This window comes from Ambystoma mexicanum, chromosome 4p (genome assembly GCF_040938575.1).
Source record: "Ambystoma mexicanum isolate Mex_15411 chromosome 4p, UKY_AmexF1_1, whole genome shotgun sequence".
Classification (NCBI taxonomy): Eukaryota; Metazoa; Chordata; class Amphibia; order Caudata; family Ambystomatidae; genus Ambystoma; species Ambystoma mexicanum.
The window spans coordinates 554,121,993-554,147,466 of record NC_090927.1 but is presented as its reverse complement, the minus strand read 5'-3'; the positions used below and the strand labels follow the sequence as shown (position 1 = coordinate 554,147,466).

At 40.8% G+C, this 25,474-nt stretch overlaps 1 protein-coding gene across 2 annotated transcripts in view; it reads left to right on the top strand.

Annotated features, from left to right (window-relative positions):
* Positions 1 to 25,474, top strand: part of CSMD1 (CUB and Sushi multiple domains 1) — a 5,442,057-nt gene that overhangs the window by 5,043,233 nt on the left and 373,350 nt on the right. For both annotated transcript variants that reach the window (XM_069606098.1, XM_069606099.1), the window contains exons 55-56: positions 8,978 to 9,166; positions 13,790 to 13,963. In XM_069606098.1, the coding sequence (XP_069462199.1) occupies positions 8,978 to 9,166; positions 13,790 to 13,963 (363 nt within the window). The remainder of the gene's footprint in view (positions 1 to 8,977; positions 9,167 to 13,789; positions 13,964 to 25,474) is intronic.

Here is a 25,474-nt window from a genome sequence, read left to right as displayed (position 1 = left end):
AAAGGTACAGGTGCCATAATGTTTATCCTCTTGTGAAATTGAAATAATATACTCATGTATCAGAAATGACATTCAATAACAAAAAGGCACAGTCCTATTTGCTGCTAAACCTTTCTCTGTCAGTTTGCAGATGTATCCTTTTGATGCAAACAAACCGTCTTCCCATATTGTGTGTATTTGGGTAAGTTTTAAATCTGCCCCCGGACGGAGATGCTGTCCTATATGCAGACAGAATACCGTACTTGAGACAGCTAAGCACGTGTTGACAGAGTGTAGCAAGATGGGCTCTACATATATGTGCCTTTTGGGAAAATGTGTTTATGTTTTAAAAGCTATTAAAGATAAAACATTTTGTAACATTTGCCTAAACTCCAACAGTAACAATGTACACCTTGCACTTTATAGGTTATGGCTAATTGTGGCCCAAAATTTGTTTTCACTTTTGCAATTACTTGTTTTTATGGAGTTTAATGAAATATTAACACATTTAAAATTGTGACTGAATTGCAATGTTTTAATATTGTTGTGAATGTTTAGATAAATGTATTTATATATTATGTGAAGTGTTCTTATGAACACTAAAAATGTATTATAGTTCTTTTGAAGTGTTTTAAAATGTCATCTTTATGTCTCAGGGCTGCAAGTGTTAAATATATTTGGATCCCATGGCAATGTCTGTCTACTAAAGCACAAATGTACATAAACCTTCATTACGATTTGGACGGTAGTTCAACGGTAAATCTGGCAGAATACCATCCAATGGAATTACCGTTACCAGCACTTGGTCCAATGGATTTACTACTAGATTACAAGTGGTGGCATTATTCCCCATTCATTTGGAGTCCATAGGACTCCATTGGGGATTTTGGGGGCATTACCTCTAGTGAATTACTGCCACAGTAATTTTGAATTTGGCAAGTTTTCAGCAGAAAGTGGGAGGATTTACCTCCAGTCTATTTGTATCAGTGGACCATGTATTAAGTGCCCTCAAAATAACCGAGAAGAAAATGTACCTTCCCACATCAAGAAGGGCTATCAGGGGGTAGTTCTGTTGTTGCATCCTATCAACCCTTCTTGAATATTGGGATCAGAAAGGAAGGTATGCTCTTGATTCTAAGTATATTCTGAAATAGGGTAAAGAGTAAACCAGCCCATAGATTGATATCCCCTTTGAGGACATAGGTTGATAGACTGTCTGCTGACCTCGACGGGTTAGACTTTTAGATCAAATATTCAATGTCCTCTATGTCCATGTTTAGGTCCCATGATACACAATTAGACTGGAATACAACCATCTTTTTATTGTGTGACACACTATAAAGATCCAGTAAATAATTCACGCGTGTGTTCTGGAATGGGATTTAGTTGTTTCCTTTCTTGATAACCAGGGTCCTCACACATACGTTTCCATAATACTTAAGAGTCATTTGTTAGAATCACCTTTAACATTGTTTCCCTGTATGATTGGTATTACCTTGATTTATGGCCCTTCAGCCAGTTGTTCATGGCCTGCTTTAGCGCCTTTATTGTATGCCAATTTACTGTGTGATCTCTACTTATTCAAGTGCTCGCAATCATCCTCTCAAGTCTTTTTTTTCTTTTCCTGTACCTTGATATCAAAATATGCTTTCTCCTATTATTTCCTATAAACTCATGTGGCTGATGTTTCTGTGCACACTTAGATATTCTTTCTAAAAAACATAGAGAATTAAGGAACAGAGAATAAATCTACTTTCTACTCCATGGTAAGTGTCTATAGATATGTATTAGTTCTAGGATAAACCTTTCAACTATCCTGGGTCTCCTAATTAGATGGTTACCAGTGTTATTTACCAGCATTTCATTGCCCTACACTTTCCCCATGGGGTCTATATTCCCTACAAAGGAACTGCGTGGGTAGAAGTGATCACTCTGGGTAGTTGCAAAGATATTAAACCCTCAGCAGATGTCTAACATGGGTTGTGTAACAAATATATCATCGAGTGTAGAGGTTGTTTTATCTCTTCCACATATACTCTGTAATGTTATCCATCGCAAACTCCAAATTTAGGCAATGAATGTTCCATTCAAGCATAAGGTTCATCCGTCTATTTGAAGAGGGTTCTTTCCCTTTACTAATGTGGGAAACGGGGCTCATGAGTTATCCTGCAGTCACAGTACAAGTCGCCCAAAATGATTATATTCTCTGAGTTCTCCCCACTGAACCATTCCATTAACAGCTCTGCAACACAATCAACCATATCAATTGTATTAGTGTCCTGGTGTTCATAATAAGTAGGTCACCCTCGAAACCAAGCTTATATTTATTTCTCAATAGTACCACAGTAAGGATCTCCAGATGGGTGGAAACCAATCGTTTGCAGCCCACACCAAGCTCTTTCTCAACGGCTGTAATAAGGACCCCATACAGTCTCCTCTTTGTCCCCTGCTGTTCAGGATGGATACATGTAGACTAGCCTTCTATAAGGGGGACCTCTTTTAGCCAGACCTCCTCTAAGTTAATGATATGAAATGTTTTTAGGAGGTCTAAAACTTCACCTACTCTAAAAAGATGATTTTGATCTTGCGTGTTTCACAAGGCTATTTACATTGTGTGATCCTATACTCGGTAATAATCCCCCCTCAGTTCTATCTGATCCTAAGATTGCTTGTACCTAAGAACAGACTGTTGTGCATGGCAAGTTATTTACTTTTCCTCATTCAAAATAGAACCTTCTGTGTGGACCTTTCCACCCCACGGTGGGATCTTCATGCTTGTTTTTTGTCTGGAATTCGAACATGTCATAGCCTAGGTATTAGAGGACCTTCTTGTTGGAGAGCAGGAGGTTGTACACATGTCCGGAGCTAATATGCAGTAGTTCAAAGTCAGCCCTTCTTGGATCTAAAAATGCTATTAATGGCAAATCACTTGAGTATATATTTCTGAAACTCAGACCATTCCAAAAAAGGACCCAAATGTTTTCCTGTTAAGAACAATGTTATGAATAGCCCTAAGATTAAATTCCAGGCCCCAAATCCCATATGCTCTGCCTTGATTCGCAACTTTCAGGGCTACACCCTTGGTCACATTTCTACTCTAGGGACCATGGGCAGTCTCTCTTAATTAGGTGCTCACAGGCTGGCTTTGGTGAACCTCCAGAGCTTTGCGTACTATTAAAAGTTTTGATAGTATTGGGAACATGTCAAAACATTTGTCAAGTAAGTCAGAGGTGTCAGGGGAACATTGATGACTCCGGGTGACAATGATTGGGGTGTCATCATCATGTATAGAAGTTTTCCCAGATCCAACAAAGAGTCCTGTGTGTGAACATTTTGGAGAAAGGGTAGAATGTTGCTCTCCATTGTTTTGGGGGAGCATTCCTCACCCAGTATACCTTGAGTACTCACTTTGCCCTTTCTGATTTTCTTAGAGGCTATAATAGCAGTTGCCTGCTGTTAAAGACCAAGATCATTTTGTGTTGGATTAAATATTTGGATTCTGAGATTTCGAAGAGATTTTCATTTTCTAGAGCCTCTTTTTTTAGAGTTAGTGTTGTTAATATTGTTAGAGTTATTTTATTTGTGTTTTTGTCTTTCAATAAAGCCTTCTAAGACGGCAGAAAAAAGTATGAATTATGAGCTGCAACCTCATTGTCTAACATGCATAGTGCATCTTTAATTAGTGGCTCATTACACCCTTCATCACCACCTCTTCATCCAGTTGTGATGTAGTCTATCCAGGATTCAATGATCGACTGGGATCAGCTACTTGGTAAATTGGGTCAAGAGACCTACTGAGATCATTTTCTGAATTGGACTGGGGAGCCGAGAGTGGTGCATGAGGCCAAGGACTTAGTTGCTGGCCATTGACACCCATGTTACCAGCAGTAATATAGCCCTCAATAAAGCTCATCATTTATCGGTTTCCAGCTCTGCTTTTACATCTCTCATGTCATATTTAATGTATCAATGTATTTAACAATGTAAGCATGCAATTGTGGACCCAGCTGGTAGATCGGGAAGGGGGGGTTGATGTGTTTTGTATTACTTAAATGTGAACTCTCTTCATTTGTTGTAATATCAAAGCACCCATCCAGGTCTTGTGAGGAGCAGGATGCTCTAAAGAGTTCAGGAGATTTATCCAATGAATTAGGTGGTGATGACTCTGGTGAGTGACTAAGATTGACTCTTACACTTCTGGGGGATATAGACTCTATTACTGATGTCCTTTAAGTTTGCTGAGGAGATGGTGTTCAACGTTGTAAAGTAATGCATAGCCAGAAGAGCAGAAGAGGGAGAGCAGATGGGGCAATCAGGATATAAGGCCTCATTACGACTTTGGAGGTAGACATGGTGCTATTTGCGCCATGGCTACCTCCAAAATCGTGTCTGGGTTCCCTGAATGGGGAATTACCGGGTCATTCCGAGTATGGAGGGCCCGGTAATTCCTCCTTCAGGGAACCTGGGCCCGGTCCTTCCCATTCCCATTTGAGCCCCCATAGGGCTCAATGGGAATGGGGAGCGAGCTAAAAAACGGGCCCACTCATAATGGGCCCGTTGTTAGCTCCCTGGTTCCCTCGCGGGACCCGCTATGGACATCTGGATAAACCAGACGTCCACAGCGGGTCCCGCGAGGGAACCTCGTAATAGTGTGGAGTGGGTTTAATGGCGCTGGCACCATTACCGGCGCCGTTAAACCCATTCTGAACATCTTATAATGAGGCCCATAGTCGGTGCTTGCCAGAGTATTGTCTTGATCAGTAGAAGGGAATGACCCCCCCAACTGCAGAGCAGCCCAGCTGTAAAGAAGTGTTTATTCTGCTTGCCCCCCTAGTGCTACAAGATGGTTACCACCCCTGTATATTGTGGATAATGATTATGCCATGATAAGGCTAGCACTTACTGTGAACTGGTTACTCCTGTGCCCCTGTACCAATTGCCAACACTACACTTAGGGCCTCATTACACGGTAGGCGGTAAGGGTTTAGCGGTACCGGTATTTTACCGGTACCGGTAAACCCTTACCGCCTTACTACGAGGTCCCTTTGCGGGTTGGGAAATTTAACGCCTGCTTTTTCCCAACCCGCAAAGGGACCAGGGAGCTAATTACGGTACCACAATTTGCGGTACCATAATTAGCGCCTTCCCCATTCCCATAGAGCCCTATGGGGCAAAAATGGGAATGGGGAAGGGCAATGGTGGAAGGGGGAATTACCGCCCCGCCAACCTTGGAATAGGGCGGTAATTCCCCTTTCCACCAAGGCGGTGCCGGTATTTTACCGGCATGAACCATGGGGCTAATAGCGCCATGGTTCACCGCCATCCGTGTAATGAGGCCCTTAGAGTGCACTTTGCAAATTTTGAGCCAACATAGGTTTTAAAGGGCCTCCTCTGCCTCTGCCTTGGTCAGCAGATGATGTAGAAACGAAGAAAGGACTCCAGGTAGTCCACATATACGAAGCCTGGCTATGAGCCACGAGTCAAGTAAATAGCGGCATGGCTACCTCCATGGTCGTAGTGAGGCCCGTTGTTTAAAAAATAAACATGAATTTGAAATGAAGAGAGAGAAAAGAGAAGAAAACATAAACAGAGTTCATTATTTATTATTTACTGTATGAGCACAAGTATTTGAATGGAAATTATGCACAAATGATAATCAGATAATTATGACTTCTGGAAGTTAATTTTTCAGAATATTCCAATGTTGAGGTCCATATTGTCTTAAAAAACACAAAATGCTTATTTTCATATTTCCATTTTGATTTTCAGAATTCATAACTTAATCGATGTACGTCATACAGTGTGGTGAATGCCCAACTTAGTTATGAATGCGAGTGAAAGTGAGGTATACAAGTTGTCATGATAAGTGCACTATGTTAGTTTCTACTGCTGATTCATGTATATATATGTCCTTAATACCAGTAGCAGTGATTAGTTATTTAAGCAAGTGTGGCTGCTTCTGATATATAATAGCAATGATGGTGATGATACTATCAGGCCACTGTATATCTGTTTGTATCACACAATCATTGTGTTGAATGTTGATGAAACTGACCCTACGTGCTTTTTTGAAAAATAGTGTTGATACTTTAATGAAAAGTTAATGACCTGGCACAGTACATTAATAAAAATATGAAAGCTTATAAGGTCAATTTCACCAACACTTAAAGTAAACTGATTGTTCAACGCACTATGCCCTAGAAGTAATTACATTTTTTGTTCATTGGTTTCACTATCTGAATGCGTGATACAAACAGCTACACAGCAGCCTGACAAGGATTGTCTCCTCCATTATTATATATCAGAAGTAGCCATAATTGGGTAAACAACTACTTCTAGTGAGTGCTTGATATTAAGGAGGCCTGAGAGAGTGACTACCAATGCTTCTGATTGCTCAATCTTTAGGTGCGGGCCTCCTATTTCCGATTGTGGGGTCCCTAATAACTACTCACTCTTTGGTTCATTATCAACCTAGCTGTTAAAACAGCATCTCTTACTTTGTTTTCTAAACTCCACAAACATTATTCATTCATGTTTCCAGGAAGGCATTCAACTGGGTGAACCTAAGTCAAATATGTGTTATCTGTCTTGAAAAAAGCATTTTCTGGACCAGTTCACGTGCTTCAATTATCAGTCAATTACTAATTTGCCTGATGTCCAAGCCCCACATAGAACAGATTTGTTATAAACTGTCATGCTCCCTGAGATTATTGAGGTTTCGTCCCATGATCTAATGTTTGTATAGACCAGGCCATGGAAATCGAAGGATATACTTTACATTTTTACATTTACATTTACATGATCTTAAATGTTGTGAGGACATGTTTTCGTATAGCAATTTGCAAAAGCCTATGCAGATTGATGACAGAGAAGTAAGTGCCTTTTAGTTAGACAGTATGTATTCTGTCTTTAGTTTCATTCCCTGCTATTCTGATAAGGTCTTGTTGGTGTGATATTGCAACATGCTGCAAAGGTGTCCTTTGGTTTTGAAAAAATGTTCATCGAGACTCTACAAATGTTGACATTTAAACATGATGATATATTTAATGCATGCATATGTTCATATGTGATGAAATTATAATGTAAAATGTCCTACCACTGCACTGAAGGGCCCCTACGTGGCTCATTATTCTCTATTTTCCCTACTCAAACATTTTTCAGGCATGTGCCTACAACACGCCATTAGTCTTCCAATTTCAAGGGCTCCCTGAAGACTCTTCACATATCTAGATCTTCCTTTTGCAGACCCAGAATTGGAAGTTGAATATACATCAAAGAGATACATTGTCAATTTTGACAACAGGATCCCTCTATCTCTGCCTTTGACATGGCCATCATCTCTCAGAGCAACATTCACCCTTTCAGCTTCAAACGAAAACTGTAGTGTCTTTTTGATATTCTTCTTACCTTCCTATTACACATACATGACACAGCTAAGAAGTCTCACTTCTAGTTCCATGTACTAAGGCCCATTCCTCCTCTTGAGAATGACCCAGGAAAGAAAAGGATCTATGGGATTATTGTGAAACTAAAATTTTGAATCCCAAAATATGGACTCTTTTTTTAACCCATATATATGTAGGGGGGTGCCCCCACACACCTCAATACCCCTCTGCCTTTTTTATCACTTTAACCCACCCCTACTTATCTGTGGCCCTAGATGTTGTATTATTTCCTTTCTCTCATTCATGGTTATTCCGACAGATTTTAAACCTTTTCTATGGCACTTAAAAAATCTTCCATATCTACTTGCTTATCACCTAAGTGATCCATATGTCTCAAAAGCCATATAAGAACAGGTCTCCCTTGCCTTTTCTTTAAGGGTTAAGAAAGTGGCTTTGTCTGAGGTTGACAGTTTATAAAACTCCAACAAATATATAAAAACATAAGTAAATATGCATCATCTTTATATATATAAAAGTCAAATGTTGTGTGTGGGTTTGTGGCAAAGTGTTGTTCCTTATACAATTCCACACTGTTTCACCAATCTGCACCAAGTTTTGCATAGTTACCTCTTAGGACCCTCCAGACATTACTGGCACCATGACATTTGGACACCCCCCTAATACCAGGATTTCAGCACAAGCCAAAATGTGTGGGTTTGTGGCTTGGTGAAGCGCTGTTCCTTATACAATTCCACAGTTTCACCAATCTGCACCACATTTTGAATAGTTACCTGTAGGACCCACTGGAAATTACTAGCAACATGACATTTGGACTCCCCACCCCTTCGCCAGATTTCAGCACTTTCACACATGAGACTGTTGTCTGAAATAGGCAAAACATCAATGAGGTCATAGAAGGACCAGTCGCGACATGAGGAACAAAACTATAGGGACTTCAAACACCACGTTTCAAAGCCCTAAGATACACCGTTTTTGAAATATTTGCACTGCAATGCACTATATTGAATTGCACCATGCCAAGGTGAGGTAACAGGTGGGGACAGAGCACAGAAGGTACCAGTATTCAGCAGCACACCAACTCGCACCCTCCCTGAACGTCTGCTCTGGGGTATGTCAGCCAGCCACATGCACCCATTATCAGTGCAGTTTACTTCCGGGTGCAAAGCACATCGAGTGATAAGTGAATCAGAACAGCGACCTACAGGATCAGTCTTATCATGTCTGTCTACAGAACCCATTCGGAGAGCGGGTACTTCTGCTAATAGAAAATAAATGTGAAATAGTATACTCATTGTCCCATTACTAAGAAGAACATTTGACATAATCTGAGCGATAGAAATATACATTAAAAACCATAATGTGTGAAACCCTTCACATTGACACCACATTATATGCCCAGGTTTTTAAGTTATGTGGCTGAGAGGAAATCCACACTTGTGTAGATGTATAATTACTAAACTGTATTGCATGCTAGCTGTTGACCTACTATTTATTTCACAAGTTCTCAAAACTAACATTTTGTAGCATCATAGAGCATATGTTTGTATATATGCCTTTTGTTATTAAGAATAAAACCCCTTATTATCTTGCAGTACTGAACTGTTCCGATCCTGGCTTTGTGGAAAATGCCATCCGCCATGGGCAGCATAACTACCCTGAAAGCTTCAAGTATGGCATCAGTGTCATGTACCACTGTAAGAAGGGCTTTTACCTACTGGGCTCGTCTGTGCTGACGTGCAAGGCAACCGGAGTGTGGGACAGATCCATCCCCAAGTGTCTGTGTACGTATGATGTCACATTCTTCATGTTACTCAAATTCATTTGGAAGCATGTTGAAGAGTTCAGTTTGTTATTCCAATATTGCATGCTTTTAATGTTGTATTCTGTCTTCGACATTTTATTCACGCACTCCTTAAACATGCTCCTGGAATGTCTTCATCGTGCAGTCAAAGCCATTTACTTTTCAATCAGAATATGATCAAATAAATCAATGCTTTGTGCAGTTAGTAATCTGTTAAACACACAATGGCTTAATCATGATTGCTGAGCTACCTTTACACATAATTAGTATTTGCTCACCTCCTGATACTAATTACCTTATTCAGCCTTTCCCTAATTCCCTAAATCTTCATTTCCTGTTGGATTTCACTAAAGCGTTTGAGCACCTACATAACCAACTTAGCGTAGCCATTTTAAATGCATATGACAAGTCTTCAGTATTACGAATTTTGGAGGGCTAAATCTGCATCTGTGGATAAGCCTACATTTGTGTTTGTAACAGAATACATTGTTTTATTCTCCGATCAAGCCAAACAAAGAACGTTCCTTGTGCAGCTACTCTGACTCTGTGCTGCCGCCTAATGCCTTGCCAGGTGAAGAACGATGGTCTGGAGGGTTTCGCAGAGACATTATCTGAGGTATTAGATTAATTCTAAACCTTCCAGCCATCACCTCTTTGTTTTGGCTTTGTCACCCCAAGTGAGACGGGTTTGCCCAGATGTGGGTCCTGTGCCTGCTGGCCTAGAGGCCCAAGCTACTCCTCACTGCTGATGCCTAATGAGGGCAAAACATGTCTGGTGATTCTTCGGTTCTCATGCCGTAGGGATGTGACCTAGCAGTTTGGTGGTGGGACCAAGCATGATTTGCATATGGTCTTTGCCTTTGCTGTAATGGCTTGACAGGTGAATCAATGGTCTAGAGGGTTTCCCAGAGCAATTGCCAGAGGTTTAATATTAATTATAAACCTTCCATCTCTCCGTTTTGGCTTTGTCTCGCCGAGTGGGATGGTATGCCCAGACGAAGGTTCCGTGCCTGCTGTAGACCCACTGATGATGCCCAATGAGGCCAAAATATGTCTGGGGATGCGTGTTGTCTTCTGCAGAAGGGATGTGAGCTAGCAGTACAAGCTGAACTGCCCCCTTGGGGGTGGGATCAAGCCTGAACTGCATATGGTCGTTCCCCTTTCTTGATGGGCTTGGCAGGTGAAGAACAATGGCACTTAGCGATTGACAGGGGTTTACGATTAATTCTAAATCCTCCAGCCATCACCTCTTTGTGTTTGCTTTGCTGCCCCAATATGAAGCCTCTTGCAAATTCGGTTTATCACATTTTCTCCTCCCAGGTACAAACTGTTCTGTAAAATATGGGGCTATACAATGACCATGAACCACGTTGTTTTGACAAATCTCTCTCTTATCTTCTCATTGAAATCAGTTACATTGAGATGGAATCAACACAGCATTCTTTCTGCCTTACGTGTTAAACATTGTTGTCTGACTGTTAATGTGATCCAGAAACACGCGTAGGCAGGTCAATTACAAGACATGTACCTGCATGTTTCCATCCCAAATGCAAAAAACAGCGTTACTTCACATCCTCTGCATCAATTCCATAATAGCCCAGAGGCACTGTTAAAGAGGCATTGTTCCCGTTTTAACCAATAATGACCTTTCAATGGTTGAAAGAATCCCTTAGAGTATATTCTGCTCAGTTTTGAAAAGGAGCGGGTATAATCAGTACTTGAAAAAGTATTTCCTCTACAAAGGGGCAATCTGATGCAAATATGCCACTGTCATCATGGAATGCACTATGTCACTGGATAGCCCTATGCGTCCTGGAGCTGAACTCCTTGAAGATTAACTTCATGTTTCTCTCAGCTTCAATGCCAACCCCACTCTTACAACCTCGACCCCCTTTCTCTTTGACCTCATCACTCCATCTCTCATATCTTGCAATCTTGCAAACCTCAATCCAGGATTGCATTTCTTAACATGTAATACCAATATCTGTGTTTGTTCCGTAATCAGTGTGTCCTGACTACGCCCCTTTGCATTGTTCCATCAACAACTGGCTTACCCTCATCCTTTTGATCATCGAGACATGCAAAGGAGCCCTGCTTTGGAACCATCTCCCCTTGCAACACTGTATCCAATGTACAAGATTTTGATTGAAAGATTATCCTAACTACAAGTATGCACCAGTTAAACAAAATAAAGATAATTGTTAGAGGAAATATGTTATTCTGAAATGCATCATGAACTAATTTGTGTGCATTTATTATTAACACTTATTTTTTTAATCATTTCATATTTTCTTGGGCTGAAACAATGATCACACTTTTCCTTCATTAATTCAAATTCATCTGTTTTTTCTGCATATCCCCCTTTATGTAGGATGGATATACCATTCTATGCTGCAGTACAAGTAACCCCTAATACAGTAAATAGTTTAATCGAAATTAAGTGTTGAGCAAAACATTATAGGTCATCTAAGAGTGTGTTAAACATGTGTCATCTCGATCATCTTCTAAAAATCCCTCTTGTGCCTCATTGAAAGATCCTCTTCTGCAGCACATACAGCATTTGCTTCATCTCTCTGTTTGTCAATGCCAACCCAGTTTCTGCTTTGCAAATTGCCTTGCAGAGCCTAGTTCATTAAGGAAAATTGAATCGTTTTTACATGATCATTGTAAGTGACATTGAACCTGGTGTGCAACTCTAGAAAAACACACTGAGCTTCCATTCTATATCATCTAACTCTGGCAAAGCTAAGTTCATCATGTTCTGCATCTCAAACCATTCCATATCCCATTTCACGCCCTCTTTACTCGATTCTATTTTTTCAATCCTGCTAAAAACACTTGCTTTGTTTTGTTTTTTACCAATCATAGTACTCCAGCTGCATTCCCCTGAACACCACATCCATCCTTTACCAAACAATCAGCATTCTTGTCATTTGATTCCATCTAAACACTTACCTAAACTGGTAGCCAAACATGTTAAACAGGTTTAAACACAACCCAGAAGAGGGTATCAGCAAATTTTAATACAATCAGCAAATTTTAATACAATAGGTGTAAAGACAGAAAAATAAATAATAAGACCGACACTGATGCCCAATCCGACAGCCCCTCTTTACTGGTCTGATCTCGTTCCTCATCACTCTCCTCTTATTAAACAGCCTCCCTCAAAAATTAAAATGACAGCCCTTGGAGATCTAACAAAACAAAATACATGGTAGAGTAATATATTGATGTTAGATTTTGTCTAAACCCATTATAAATATAATGTGGGATAAGGGTATCCTTAAACAAGCTGCAATATTATTTTGAAGTTATGGAGCCATGGAGTAAAAGTCCAGATTTTGAGTTATCTTTGTCAATGTTAAGTGCCCTGCAGACGGGGAGCTTGAAGACTCTTGAGGAAGCCAGCATTATTGTCAGTGTGGTCCAGGAAAGGCAGCCAGTGAATTTTCCAGAGGATACTTGACATTCCAACACCATTCCCCAATAATAAAATGAGTAGTATGCCTCCAATGAAATTGCTGCTTAAATGGTGAAATATTTACTTTGCCTCAAACATAAAACATCATACAGCAATTTACAGAACGTTTCTGCAGTTCATATGTTTTCTTTTGTTGTTCACAGCGGACATTACCCAAAATGTCTTCAGTGTTACACCGCTTTGTGCTACTAAATAAAAATAAAATAGAAGCGCATCATGACGTGTGTACTAAAATGTAGTGCACTACAAGAATTTAATTTAAAAACAAACAAGAAAAGGGGCATGTGTTAATAATTAAACGTAACATGTGATTGGTGGATTTGGTCAGCACTCATTTTGGGTTGGTGTTGCACAGCATCGGGATTTGCACACAATTTTCAAACACATTGTTTTATTAAAAAATGTAAAGTGTTACTATTTTTGACTTAATTTGCAGAGTTTCACTTTCGTAATAGGGATATAATGTGGCTATATTGTGATATCAACGTTACTATAAAAATTGTATAGAAGTGTTAATTAAACTGTCAAAATGGCTTACTTGCGTCTAATACAAACACGTAGACTATCAAATCAACGTATTAACAATTATTACCATATTAACTTTGAATTCTGTTAATCAACACTCTTTGCCGCACATAGCACAGTAGTTATTTAAAATGTTGGTGCAAAACTTCAAGAACCTCTAAAGCTCACCATGGATCGAGACAGAGCCTTTCATATTGTATTCCTAGATCAAATGAAATGATGGAACACTTCCTATGTCAAACGACCCGTGGGGAAAAATAACCTTTTCACTAGTTCTCAATTCAACCTTCCTAAAAGAGTACCTACCCGTATTCGTCTCTTGCCAATAGTCTAGTCTACAAACAGAGCACAGTTCTATCAACCGTTTCCTGATTTGCATCTTCCCCTAAATATACATGAAACACCTATGCAATTCCCAAAAATACTTGTAATAGAAGAAACAGCAAATATAAATGGTGTGTTTGACTTAATGTCTGATGCATTTCCACGTAAAGATTCCTATTGAGTGTTTTTTTTAAACATGTATGTAAAGTATGTATTTCTATTCTGCATATTGTGGTTAAATGTAAACGTTATTTTTCTTTACTTTACTTTTAGCTATACATTGTGGTCACCCAGGCGCCCCTGCGAATGCTGTTTTGACAGGTGTTGTTTTCACTTATGGGTCCATTATTCGTTACTCTTGCACTGCTGGCCATATTCTTGTAGGAAATTCTACCCGAATTTGCCAAGATGATGCACATTGGAGTGGCACTGTGCCCCACTGTTCAGGTATGGATCTTGATCTTCTAGCGTTGGTATGATTGCCTGGCAAACATGAATAACAATCATACATTGAAACATGTGTTTAATGGACTGATCGTTTATTGAAAGTGAATGTCTCTAAGCATCCATGGGTGTACGTCTATATTATAAGCCAAATGTACGGGGTGTTTTGACAATATAGCTATGAAATACATGCTGGCTTTTTTTTAAGGTTTTTGATGTAATCTTGTAATATACATTTTCAAAGTTCACAATGTAGTTGTTCCTATTAATCTGAAAAGGATCAATGAAACATTATTGTTACCGTGTTACCTCATCAGCACTTCAGTGATTAGTGCCCATATCTGTGCCTTCTTGGTAAATCGGTTTGCTCCCAACTTTCAAAAGTAATGATAGCGACTCTTCCTACCTGTAACCTCGCCTTGGCAAGTTAGCAGAACAAAAAGTTAACAAAGAAAGGATGCCACTGTCTTGCACTCCCAATTTTTGCACAAACATCAACAGGGAAAGATGCACGTTGGTTAACAAGGAACCAGCATTTATATGACCACTAAGTTCTCCTCAAATATAAGTATAGCACTGAAGGTACCTTAGTTTCAAATGCTCACACATTAGGATATATAGAATGAATGCAAACGAGTAGTTGTATCCTCTTAGTGCTTGACCATCACCCGATTCAACAGATACGTTTTTTTTTCTCATAATTCTTGTTTTGTTTTTGGCATTTTCAGGAATTAAATATGCCCTTCGGTAGACTTTGCACGATTTCTTTTATGTTTCCCCAGGGACAATGTCAGTCCACTGCAATGGGTTAAGCTGTTACTAAATTAGCAGTCGCATTGTGAATTTCCTTAATGTCTGTTAGTTTGAAGTAAGACAGTTGGTTTTACAAGGTAACCCATGAACAAATCCAATGAATGGCAGGTTACCAAAGGGCACTCAACCATTTTACAGGGAATTTTCATAAGCCTTTGCCCACGCTGTATGCCAGCATTCTGCCAGCGTAACAACATTTGATTGATGTCTGTGACCAAACATGTTCATGTTGGCTGCACCGAAAAATATGCCAGTATCCATACTTAAGAACATATTCATGTTTGCTTTGCCTAAAATGCCAGTACAGATACTGTACTAAAAATGGTTCTCTGCACTAAACTATGGCCATTATCGCCATGGCAGAACCCTCCTTATATTGGATTTGGCCATGATGCTAGTACAATGTTGTTCTTCTGTTAAAAGGTATGCCCATTCTGGGACTATTGGATGATATTCCCATATTGCCAGTAATAAATAATGACATACAATTGAATAAAAAGCATGCCAATGCTGACTGCACCAATTTAGGCTAGTATCCACACATACAAATGTTTTTCATGTTGACTTTGCCATAATTCCAATAATACATAAGACCATGCCAGTTTAAGCAACCATGTGCACGCTAGCTTTGACAATGTAGGCTTGTCACCCTGTGCACAAATTCGTATCATGTTGTTTTTCCCATAAAGCAAAAAATAATAAAACACTATAAAAACACACTCAGCTTTGCTGACTGCACCAATGTAGACAGTATTCCAAGGTTGAACCCTCATTATGTAGACTTTGAGTTAATTCCAGGAAAAATTGCATGCCACTGTAAGAAAACATATCTATGCTAACTGCACCAATGTTGGCCAAATCTCCATATGAGAACACTGATCATGTTAGCTTTGCTCATAATGCCAAACATAAATAATGCCTTGGTACTTTAAGAAAACATGTCTGTGCTGGCTGTGCCAATGTAGGCCAGTATCCCCACATAAGAACACTCATCATGTTGAGTTTGCCCATAATGGCAGTAAACATTTCAATGTTCAGTTTGTTGCAGTACCTAGTAAATTTACATGCCCCCTGCAATCATCAGTGGGCCTCATCCCCACAGTTCATATGTGCACACATTCATATACATGCACACATTCATATACATGCACACACTCACCCATGCAGCACATACACACTGCAATCTCATTTAGCAAGACACAGACAACAGATTCAATGTTCTAAAAAAAATACTATTATTTACTTAAATGTCAGGATAGTCTAAGGCCTAACTTGTCCTATGCTAAGGTGGGATTTCCCTACTGAAAGAAACTAAGGATAGTCTGAGTCAGTCAGTTCAACTTTGAAGTCTGTATGTGTCCAAAACCTGTACGTGCCCTCACAACTAAAGCCAAACAATATGTATGGATGTCAGCAAACAAATGAATAGTGTTCCAATTCAAATTCAGAGCTTCCTGCAGCTCTTGACTTACTTTCCAGTTCCTCTTCCTGAAGTTTAAAACAGTTCAAAAAGGGTCTCAGGGTTCCCTTAGCAACACGACAACAACACAGTTCCAAAATGGCCTCAAGGTTCCTTTCCTCAAGATGACACTACAGTTCATAAAGTCTTGGTTGTCCCTTCATCAAGATGTCAGCTCTTCCAGCTTGTAAACTTACAATCACTTCAAGTCTCTTAGTTCTTAAAACCAGTTCCAGGTCAATTTTATAATCCTTCAGGCTCTTCAATAGTTCGTACAGATTGCTGTCTTTCTAATTCACTTCAGCAATCCTATTCACAAGTGCAAAAAAGGATTTCCAGGTTCTCTCCTCAAGGATTAAACATCTACAATTAGTTCAAGTCTCTTGATTTTCAAAACAGTTTGCAACCCTGTTATAATAGGTAGTTTGTTCATCTGTACTTCTCTTGGCACTTTCTAATTAGGGTTCACTCAGTCTAGGCATAGCTGTTGGACCACATGGTCCACCCATCACACAAGTCACACAACCGATAACCCTTCAGTCTAAGCGCAGTTGCCAGACCGCATGGTCCAACCATCACAAGTCACGCAACCGATAACCTTTGGCACTATGTTATTATTCTGTAGCCTTTGGGTTTTATTTCTCACACAGGCCTCCCTTCTCTGAACCTCTGTCATGGGTTTACATGCCCTTGAGATTCTCCCTGACAGTCTGTTGACTTTGTCACAAAGTGTTTTATATAGTGCAATCTTCAGATTTCTTAGTAACACAGGTTTCCTCTCTCAGCACCTGTGTCATGGGTATCCATTCCGTAAAGACTCTGATTGCCAGTATCTTGGATTTGCTACAATGTGTAATTCTACAGAACTGAATCTGTGGTGTTCTTTCTCTTCCACCACCTTGCTGTCACAGTATTCATAAATACACTTGCTTTTCACTCTATTCATAAAGATTCATCATTTGTCTTTAAGTATTCAACACTTGCTTTTTCAAGTGGTTCAAAAATGTTTACTTCAAAAATGCTCATTACTTATGTTTCACGCTTGTATCCACTTAATTCATAGGCTCATCAGGACCTTCTTTTAATTTGGTATTCAATAATACTTGCTTCACATTCAAGTTCATTTCATTGCAATTCCCAGCATGCTCGATATCCAAAACTCATCAACATGGGTTCACCATTAATAGCTAGATGTGTCAGTTCAATCTGCATAACCATATGCCCAGCTGAGCACCAGGAGCACCCCGGTATGAGTGTTCCCTCTATTTCACACACCGGCACTCGGCTGCTCCTCCGGGCATATTCTCTATTCATTCTTCTGACGTCCTTTGGCTATGCATACACTTCTCGGAGCCCGGGGAGCAGTGCGTTGCTGGTTGTTCTGCTCTTCACTCCCGGACGTAACTGGTGGCCTGCAGTACTTGGGAGTCTTCCGTGCCCCACAGCTCCGGCTTTGGGCACAAGGCAAGGGAGCCTCCAGCAGTCTCAACCTGCTAATGGCCCGCTCGGGCCCCGGCATCACAGTCTCTCCTTTGCAGTAGCCGGCGTCCTGTCATCCAGACAGGACTCCTGGACAGGATTCGGTTTCTCTCTTGTCAGTTCCTCTCCTTCCGGTCTCTCCCAGGCCGGATTCTCTCCTATCGGGTTCTCCCTGCTTGCTGGCGGCTCCACGTTTTTTGATCCTGTGACCTGTTAATAGGTTGCACGTGTAAATGCTTGATTTCAATTGCCTGACCACAATTACTGGTATTACCCAAATTGTTGGAGCACAATTGTTCGAATGACCTAATTGACCGAAAGTCAAGGGTCCAAATTGACCTTTGCACAATTGACCGCAAATATATATATATATATATATATATATATTGGTTTGGTTATATATATACATATATATATATATATATTTATATATAATTGAGGGTTGCAGGGTTTTCCCCCGCATATATGTAACAATTGACCTTCACAATTCAATCAATTGTGCAAAGGTCAATTGTGATTCGAACAATTGTAGTTCGAACAATTCGTATACAACCCAATTACGCCTATTCTCTGGATATGCCTGAGCCTCGTCTCAGTACTAGAGTGGTGTGATTGAATGGTAGTGTGTACAACTCCTAGTTGCCTTTTACCCATCCCAGTACTGGAGTGGTATGACAGAGTGGAAGTAAGCTTCTTTCCTATTTTGGCCTGATATTTCTCTGAGATAATACTAGGGGTTTGATATATGTTTAGCCTCTGCGAATAAGGAAATAGAACTACAGGGGAAAAGATGACAATAAGCAACAAAGGCAGCTTATACTGAAGGTTTATCATGAAATAGGAATGGGGGATACCATGTCTCACCAAAGGACGTCCTCTCCTCATTCCCCAAATTTCCTCCACCCAGGTGATCCTCCCTTACATATCCACCCCCAGTGTCAGGATCCAAAAGTGATGATCTTTCCCTGGCTACCTGACCAGAGGATATTGGGGAGAAGAAAGTGCAGAGCTTTGTGATGAATTGAAGGTATTTATCCCTTCTCCCCCGGGGTTAGCCGCCCTCTTTGAGGTTAGGAAAATGAGCCCACTCCGCAAGACCATCACTAGGGGTCTGGGTAAGTGGGACTTCACTGGGAGAAATTCCCCCATATGAGAAAAGGACTCCATTTCATGTGAGGAACTCCCTAAACCACATAGCATAGTAGCATACATGGGGCTATCTACTATAAAAACGAATGCAACATCTGCATATTTGGATTAAAGCAATGCTTGAACCAACCAGCCCAGAGAAGGAAAGGAGATTGTTTAAGAGGAAAAATATACTTAAGTGAGATGAGTGAGGAACATGGAGAAGAAGAGAGTAACCTACACAGATGAAGCTCCTTGATGTAAACACTTATTGTGAAATAGAAAAGCAGTCATGTGTCAAGTGGTGGCAAGACTACGTTCATATTGTGTTGGGCAGGACGCATGACAGAACACTCTGTGACCACCAGAGGAGGTAAGTGGGAGTGTGTACCGCTTCCTAAGGTTATCCCCCACATACGGCAGATGGAACGATGAGATTGGAAGATCAAAGAGAATGCAGAATGAGAAGGCAACAGAAAAAGAAGGGAAACAAAGGAACAGGAGCAAGACAAAACCAAGGGGCGAGAAAGGCAGTATTGGAGCGGATCACTCAAGCGAATGCCAAGGCCCGCAATGTTTCCCGAGGTACAGGGAAGGGTAACGGGGAGAGTGGGAGAAGTGGGAAGCCACTTGGGAAGCAGGCGATGAGAAGAGAACCTCCTCCCAATACTCACAACAAGCAACTTAATATAAACCTGTGTAATTGGAATGATCTAAAGCTGATAAAAAGGAGAATAAATAATCCTATAAAGACTCCAAGAAAGACCAGATAAAGGAGGGACATTACTATATAAGCACAAAGATAAAAGGGTAAGAAAATGTGGCATGACATGTTAGAATAAAGATGTATAGACAAGACTATCAAGTGCATACTGTTCTCCAGACATGACCCTGCTCCTCGGCAGTTCCCTCCTGGACAGGATTCAGTTTCTCTCTTGCCAGTTCCTCTCCTTCCGGTCTCTCCCAGGCCGGATTCGCACCTGTCGGCTTCTCCCTGCTTGCTGGCGGCTCCACCTTTCCTGCACCTATGACCTGTTAACAGGTTGCACGTGTAAGTCCTTGATTTCAATAGCCTGACCAAAATTACTCCTATTCTCTGGATATACCAGACCCTTGCCTCAGTACTAGAGTGGTGTGATTGAATGGTAGTATACACAACTCCTAGTCGCTTTTTACTCATGCCAATACTGGAATGGTGTGATTGAGTGGAAGTAAGCATAACTCCTGATTGCTTCTTTCCTATTTTGGCCTGATATTTCTCTGAGATAATACTAGGGGTTTGATATGTGTTTGCCCTCTGTGAACAAGGAAATAGAAGAAGAGGGGAAAGGATGTCAATAACCTACAAAGGCTGCTGGGACTGAAGGTACATCATGAAAAGGGAATGGGCGATGCCATGTCTCAGCAAGGGGACAAAATATTCAAGAGGGTTGTGTTATATACAATTAAGCAACAATAATTAAGTGTGAGTTGGAGTGGATAGCAGGATAAAGGTGGCTGTTGGTGCTAATCGTGAGAAGTTGATGCTTGCCGGTCTAAAGTACCTGGTTCCTGGGTGACAATGTGATTCTGAGTGCTTTGTGGCAATGTGACTTGGCAACGTGTTTCTTACAGACTCGTGAGCCCTAGACCAAACATTTTTGATGAAGTGCTGCAAGACTAGGTTAGCCACTGATGGTGAGTGATACGTGTTAGAACTAGTGATGGGGAAAAGGCAGTACTCCATATTAGTTACGGTGAGTTTTGGGGCAGTTGGCTGCCATATTCCAGGGATGGATTGTGTGAGTATTGAAAGGTGGATAGAGATGCAGATGTGCTTTGGTCAGGAGGGGCCTTAGAGAGGGTTCAGATATGGGAGAAATCTTAACATAGGATTTTTAAAGCTAGAGTGACCCGTGTGTGTTATCGATCTGGAATGGCAATTTGCCATGCTGCTGCCCAACATAATGCAGAATTCCTACTGTTCTGCTGCCTCATTACCGTTTTATCGGTTGGGACAGGGAGATTATTTTGAATGAATCCCAATTTCCCAAATTACAGGAACCTGCTTCTGTAGTTTCTCTTTAAATTGTCCATCAATAATTGTGTGAAAGATCCTGTCTGGGCTCGTCTTCCTCCTCCCTCCTGTATGGCCGAGGCTGGAGGAATATTCTCTGTGAAACTGCTGCTTTTTCCTCTCCCTGGCTTGACATGTCCTTTTCGGATTTTTGTTTCTATCTTTCTGTTTGGCTTAAGATCAATAATCTTTGATTTTCTTTTTTTTTTTAGGGGGATTTTTGTTTTTTTCGTTTGGCGATTGTAAAATGCTTCCCGGAGCAGAATAATGGAAATGCTAGAATCAGCTTCTGAAAGGATATGTCACTGCAGGCAATTTGACGCTATTCATCTGTGGAAAGAAATGCTGGCTCACGCTGCATGCACAGACACCTGCCAACAGTTTATAAAATGACAAAATGCATTCGGAACAAATACACATCCCTGCTCAACACTTGTTTTAATATTGGGGTTGCAGAATTTGAGGGCACTGTCTGCTGTAACATACAGAATCTCTCTTTCCGGTGTACACCATCATTGGCTCATGCAGTTACGGCGGGTAAAGAGCTGTCGCCCTGTACGTGGATTGACAGCAATTGAATAATGTACACTTTCAGGAGTGCACAGGAACATGCAAACCAGCGCATTGATTTCTGACTCCATGGGAGTTGTGAGTCATATTTCACATTGTCCTGGCGGCAATGCATGCAGGGCTGAGTCTCCCTGCAATGGGGAGAATAAATAGTGATTAAAGAATGCAATCACCTTAAATGTGCCCCGTATGCCAGCATAATCCCCTCTGAATAAGCAATCATGTTCGCTTTCTTCGCAGCATGAAGTTGCTGATCTCATTTACTGTAGTCACCTTTAATCTCTCAATCTTTTCTACTGCATTTAAGTTTTATTAGAGGTGTTTGTTAAATGTAGGAGCATCAACTTGGCTCAAAGCAAACCTTCACGGTCAGCTGTGAATCAGAAGGCCTGCTCCTCCACTCCCCCCTCCCCCCACTTGCACACCACTCCTAATGCTTGATTCTCTACTGATTATCTGAGTGAAATAGATGAGAAAGTAGACACGCAAAGACCTTTTCCAAGCATGGGACACAGTCAGCTCCTCAGATAATTGTGTGCCCTTGCACCTTCGCCGAGCATCTCCGTTGTTCATGGACTTTGACGGTGGCATGGATCTTCTCGAATTGTACAATACTATGGATGGCAAATACATGGTGTTAAAGGGATTTGCAGACAGACGTTGATACCAAGGAGATTGACACCTTTTTTGTTATTTTACTCCACATTCGGAAGTGTACTCCAAATTCAGGAAATTATGAATTTGTGGAGATATACTGCCTTTCAACAATGTCCGAGCGATTTCAATAGCAATATGTTTCTCAGAAATCGCACAGGCAAAGCAACAACAGTCGTTCCAAAATGACAGCATACAAAGAGAAATTGAAGGCAATACTAATTGCGACAAGAGAATTAGAACATTCGGGATAGGAATGTCTCAGTGAATTAGAACATTTCTAAGAAATAAGATGAGGCCTGCATGATCCCCTTTCATTTGCATACAAATTGTGGTAATTCACATTTACCACCATTTTCGCTAAAGATTAAAGTTAACTTTAACATGCAGTAGTTGTATTGCACCTCATTACAACATATTTCTGCCTCCATCAAAATGGGACCTAATAACTTAAGAATGGCTAACAAGATATTGCTATCCCTGCTAGGGCTAGGACCCTTTATCACGTGCTTCTCTGGTCCTGAGGTCCTAGCAGACTATTCATTTAGACCTGCTGCTGTTCGTCCCTTAGTTCCCCTTTTGTTCTCTCGCCCTAGGCTTGTCTTTCTTGTTTTGTCTCTTCGTGCAGCGCCCTGATGCCTACGGGCTTACGGCGCTCAATAAATATATAGCCATAGACTATTCATAACAAGGATTGCTTAAATTTAATTCCCTATTACAATTATGTGGGGTGAATCCCATGGCAACATGCAAACATTGACCACTTTATTTACTCTGTGGTTTCTGAAATTTCTGTGGGGCTGAAAAATGGCATTAAGATATTTAATGAGGAGCGGTTTCCACAATTCTTTCTCTCTGCCTGTTATCTGGTAAACATGCTCAAACCAGGTTGAGTAATCTGACATTTCCTGAATTTCTGTTCACCCAGTTTGAGTTGATTCGACAGTTAAAAAGATTAATAAGGGGTATATGGTGGAGTTCTGATGAGAACAAAGTAACAAGACCCTCATCGAACTTCACTGGCTCCCACTGCAATCCGTTATCATTTTCAAATCCTGCTGCATCATCTACAAGGCTGTCACCCTTTAGTCCCCAAACTACCTCACTGAGAAACTCAGCACTTCAGGAGGTCTATGAACCACCAGAATTAAGGTGGACTTGAACTCTGTCGGTGCACAAAGGAGAGAACCACAAGACAGGCCCTCTCAGTCTCTGCCCTAAGACTCTGGAAACTCCTCCCCATCAACATCACACTTTCCCTATCACTTCTACAGTTCAGGAAGGAACTCATGACCCTCCTCTACAAGGAATAGCTCCTCCCTAAAACCTAATCCACACACCCCCCACTCCGCAATCTACCTGAGACTGAGTGATCTGATCTCCACATCTTTCTCCCCTCACTCGTTGTAGATCTCTTGTTGAAAAATGCACCCCTTCCCTCTTCTTAGCTCCCCACTCCCTTGTCTCTCTGATCACTATGTTGTTTCACCTATGATTGTAAAGCGCTCTGTTGTTTCTAAAAGTATGTCCATACTCAATAAACGCTATAATAATAATAATAATAATAATAATAATAATAATAATAATAATAATAGTAGTAATACTATCAGATCCATGTTTACTTGAAAGGACATGCTCTATTTGGCCGTTGGTCTATGCAAGGTCACTTTGTAATCTGCATGTGAAGTTTCTGGGGATAGGACAAAAATGTGGAATCCCATCCCTGCAAACTCAAAACTGTATGTTGTTTTGGTCGACTTTTTGCCCTTTTACTCACAAAAATAGATGGTAAGTGGGGTAGCGTATTTATTAGGCATGGCAGATGTGGGTGGGGTTTGCGGGAGTCTCCCCCATGTTTATTTCCAAGAAAGATGTCAAAGATTCATGAAGAAAATGCGACATTATCAAGATGCACACAAAGATGTGCAGTGATCACATAGATCCAAGTTTCTGAACGTTTGCTTTGAACAAAATGCAATTCTTATTAACTGACCACAGAGCTAGTTTACCTTTCAGTGTAAAAGTTAAGGTACGGATTGGACCATAGCAATGATAGTTCTATTTTAGATGAAAAATAGTAAAGCACAGTGAAAGGCTACTTTAGAGCATGGACAGGAACCAGTGGACCACCAAAGACTGTTTGCACAGTATTTGCAGCCGCACCAGCGTTAGGTTATGTGTTTGCTGGGCGTAGCACAACACAGCCTTCCTGATGTTTGAAGTCGGGAATAGTTAAAGATAAATGCATGTGATTTTCTTCTGTGCACCATATTTGTACTTGCTGCAGACATCTGTGTGATAACTGATGATCAAAGGTTTGAATGCATGCAGTGAGAAATCAGTCTTGCACCCTCCTGAATGTGCTAAAATTAGTCCCACTGAATTAGGAAAACACACTGGCAAAGCAGCAACAAATAATCCATGTTTTTTGCATAATACCAACGAAAATGTTAAATCATGTGAGAGTGAGAAATGGTGACCATAACACTATTCCAGACAATAATTAGCATGGCAGTAACATTCCAAAAGCAGTAACATTCTAGAGCTCACCCAGCGCATTATGTGGGACTAGGTAGCATATTCAAATGCCACGTGTCATTTTCAACAGAATCGTGCTTGAGATCTACCGGCACAAACCACTTTCCCTCCCATACTTTCTCCACCTGGGTTTTTGCCCACTGTAACGGCATCATGAGTATCCACTAGAGGTGTATGTGTGTACCTAACCTTGTCTGCCCAAGGTTTCATTGGGTGTCTAATTTTCTAATGAACTGGAGAGAAACATGACTTTAGAAATTGTTGTTCCTGTCGGCCTCAAACGCAGCTCAAAGTTGCAAGAATGTGTACAAAAAACTAAAGGACTTAACCTGAGAGTACTATACACATTGATGTACACAGTTAATACCTCACTTAAACAATATGTCCTCAAACCAATTTTGAAGCATCAGTGGAAAGAAAGCCTTAATGTGAAACATATTGCTATTCTTGGAAAGCCCACATTTTGAATTTGTCAAACCCCTATCCCTCTGTAGTGGAATTTGAGCAGTAGCCTATGCGTCCCTTTAAAGAAGAATTATGGCAAGGAGATGACATGCAGTATTTTTGGCCTGAGAAACATTTTGGTGGATAACTTACCTCATCAAGTAGAGGTGCATAGAGGTGCGGCTAGAGTAGTTGAGTGTGCCAGAGTGTCACAACATTCACAATGCTGCGAAGTAGGCCTGCATAGACTGCGTGCCACTGCTGTCAAGGTCGATTGCTTATGGCTGTCAGATGATAGGTGATTGCAGGCTAATAGAGTTGTTAGCGGTGAGCAGAAGTTTGAGCAGGTGCCACAATTTGACCACATTGCCTG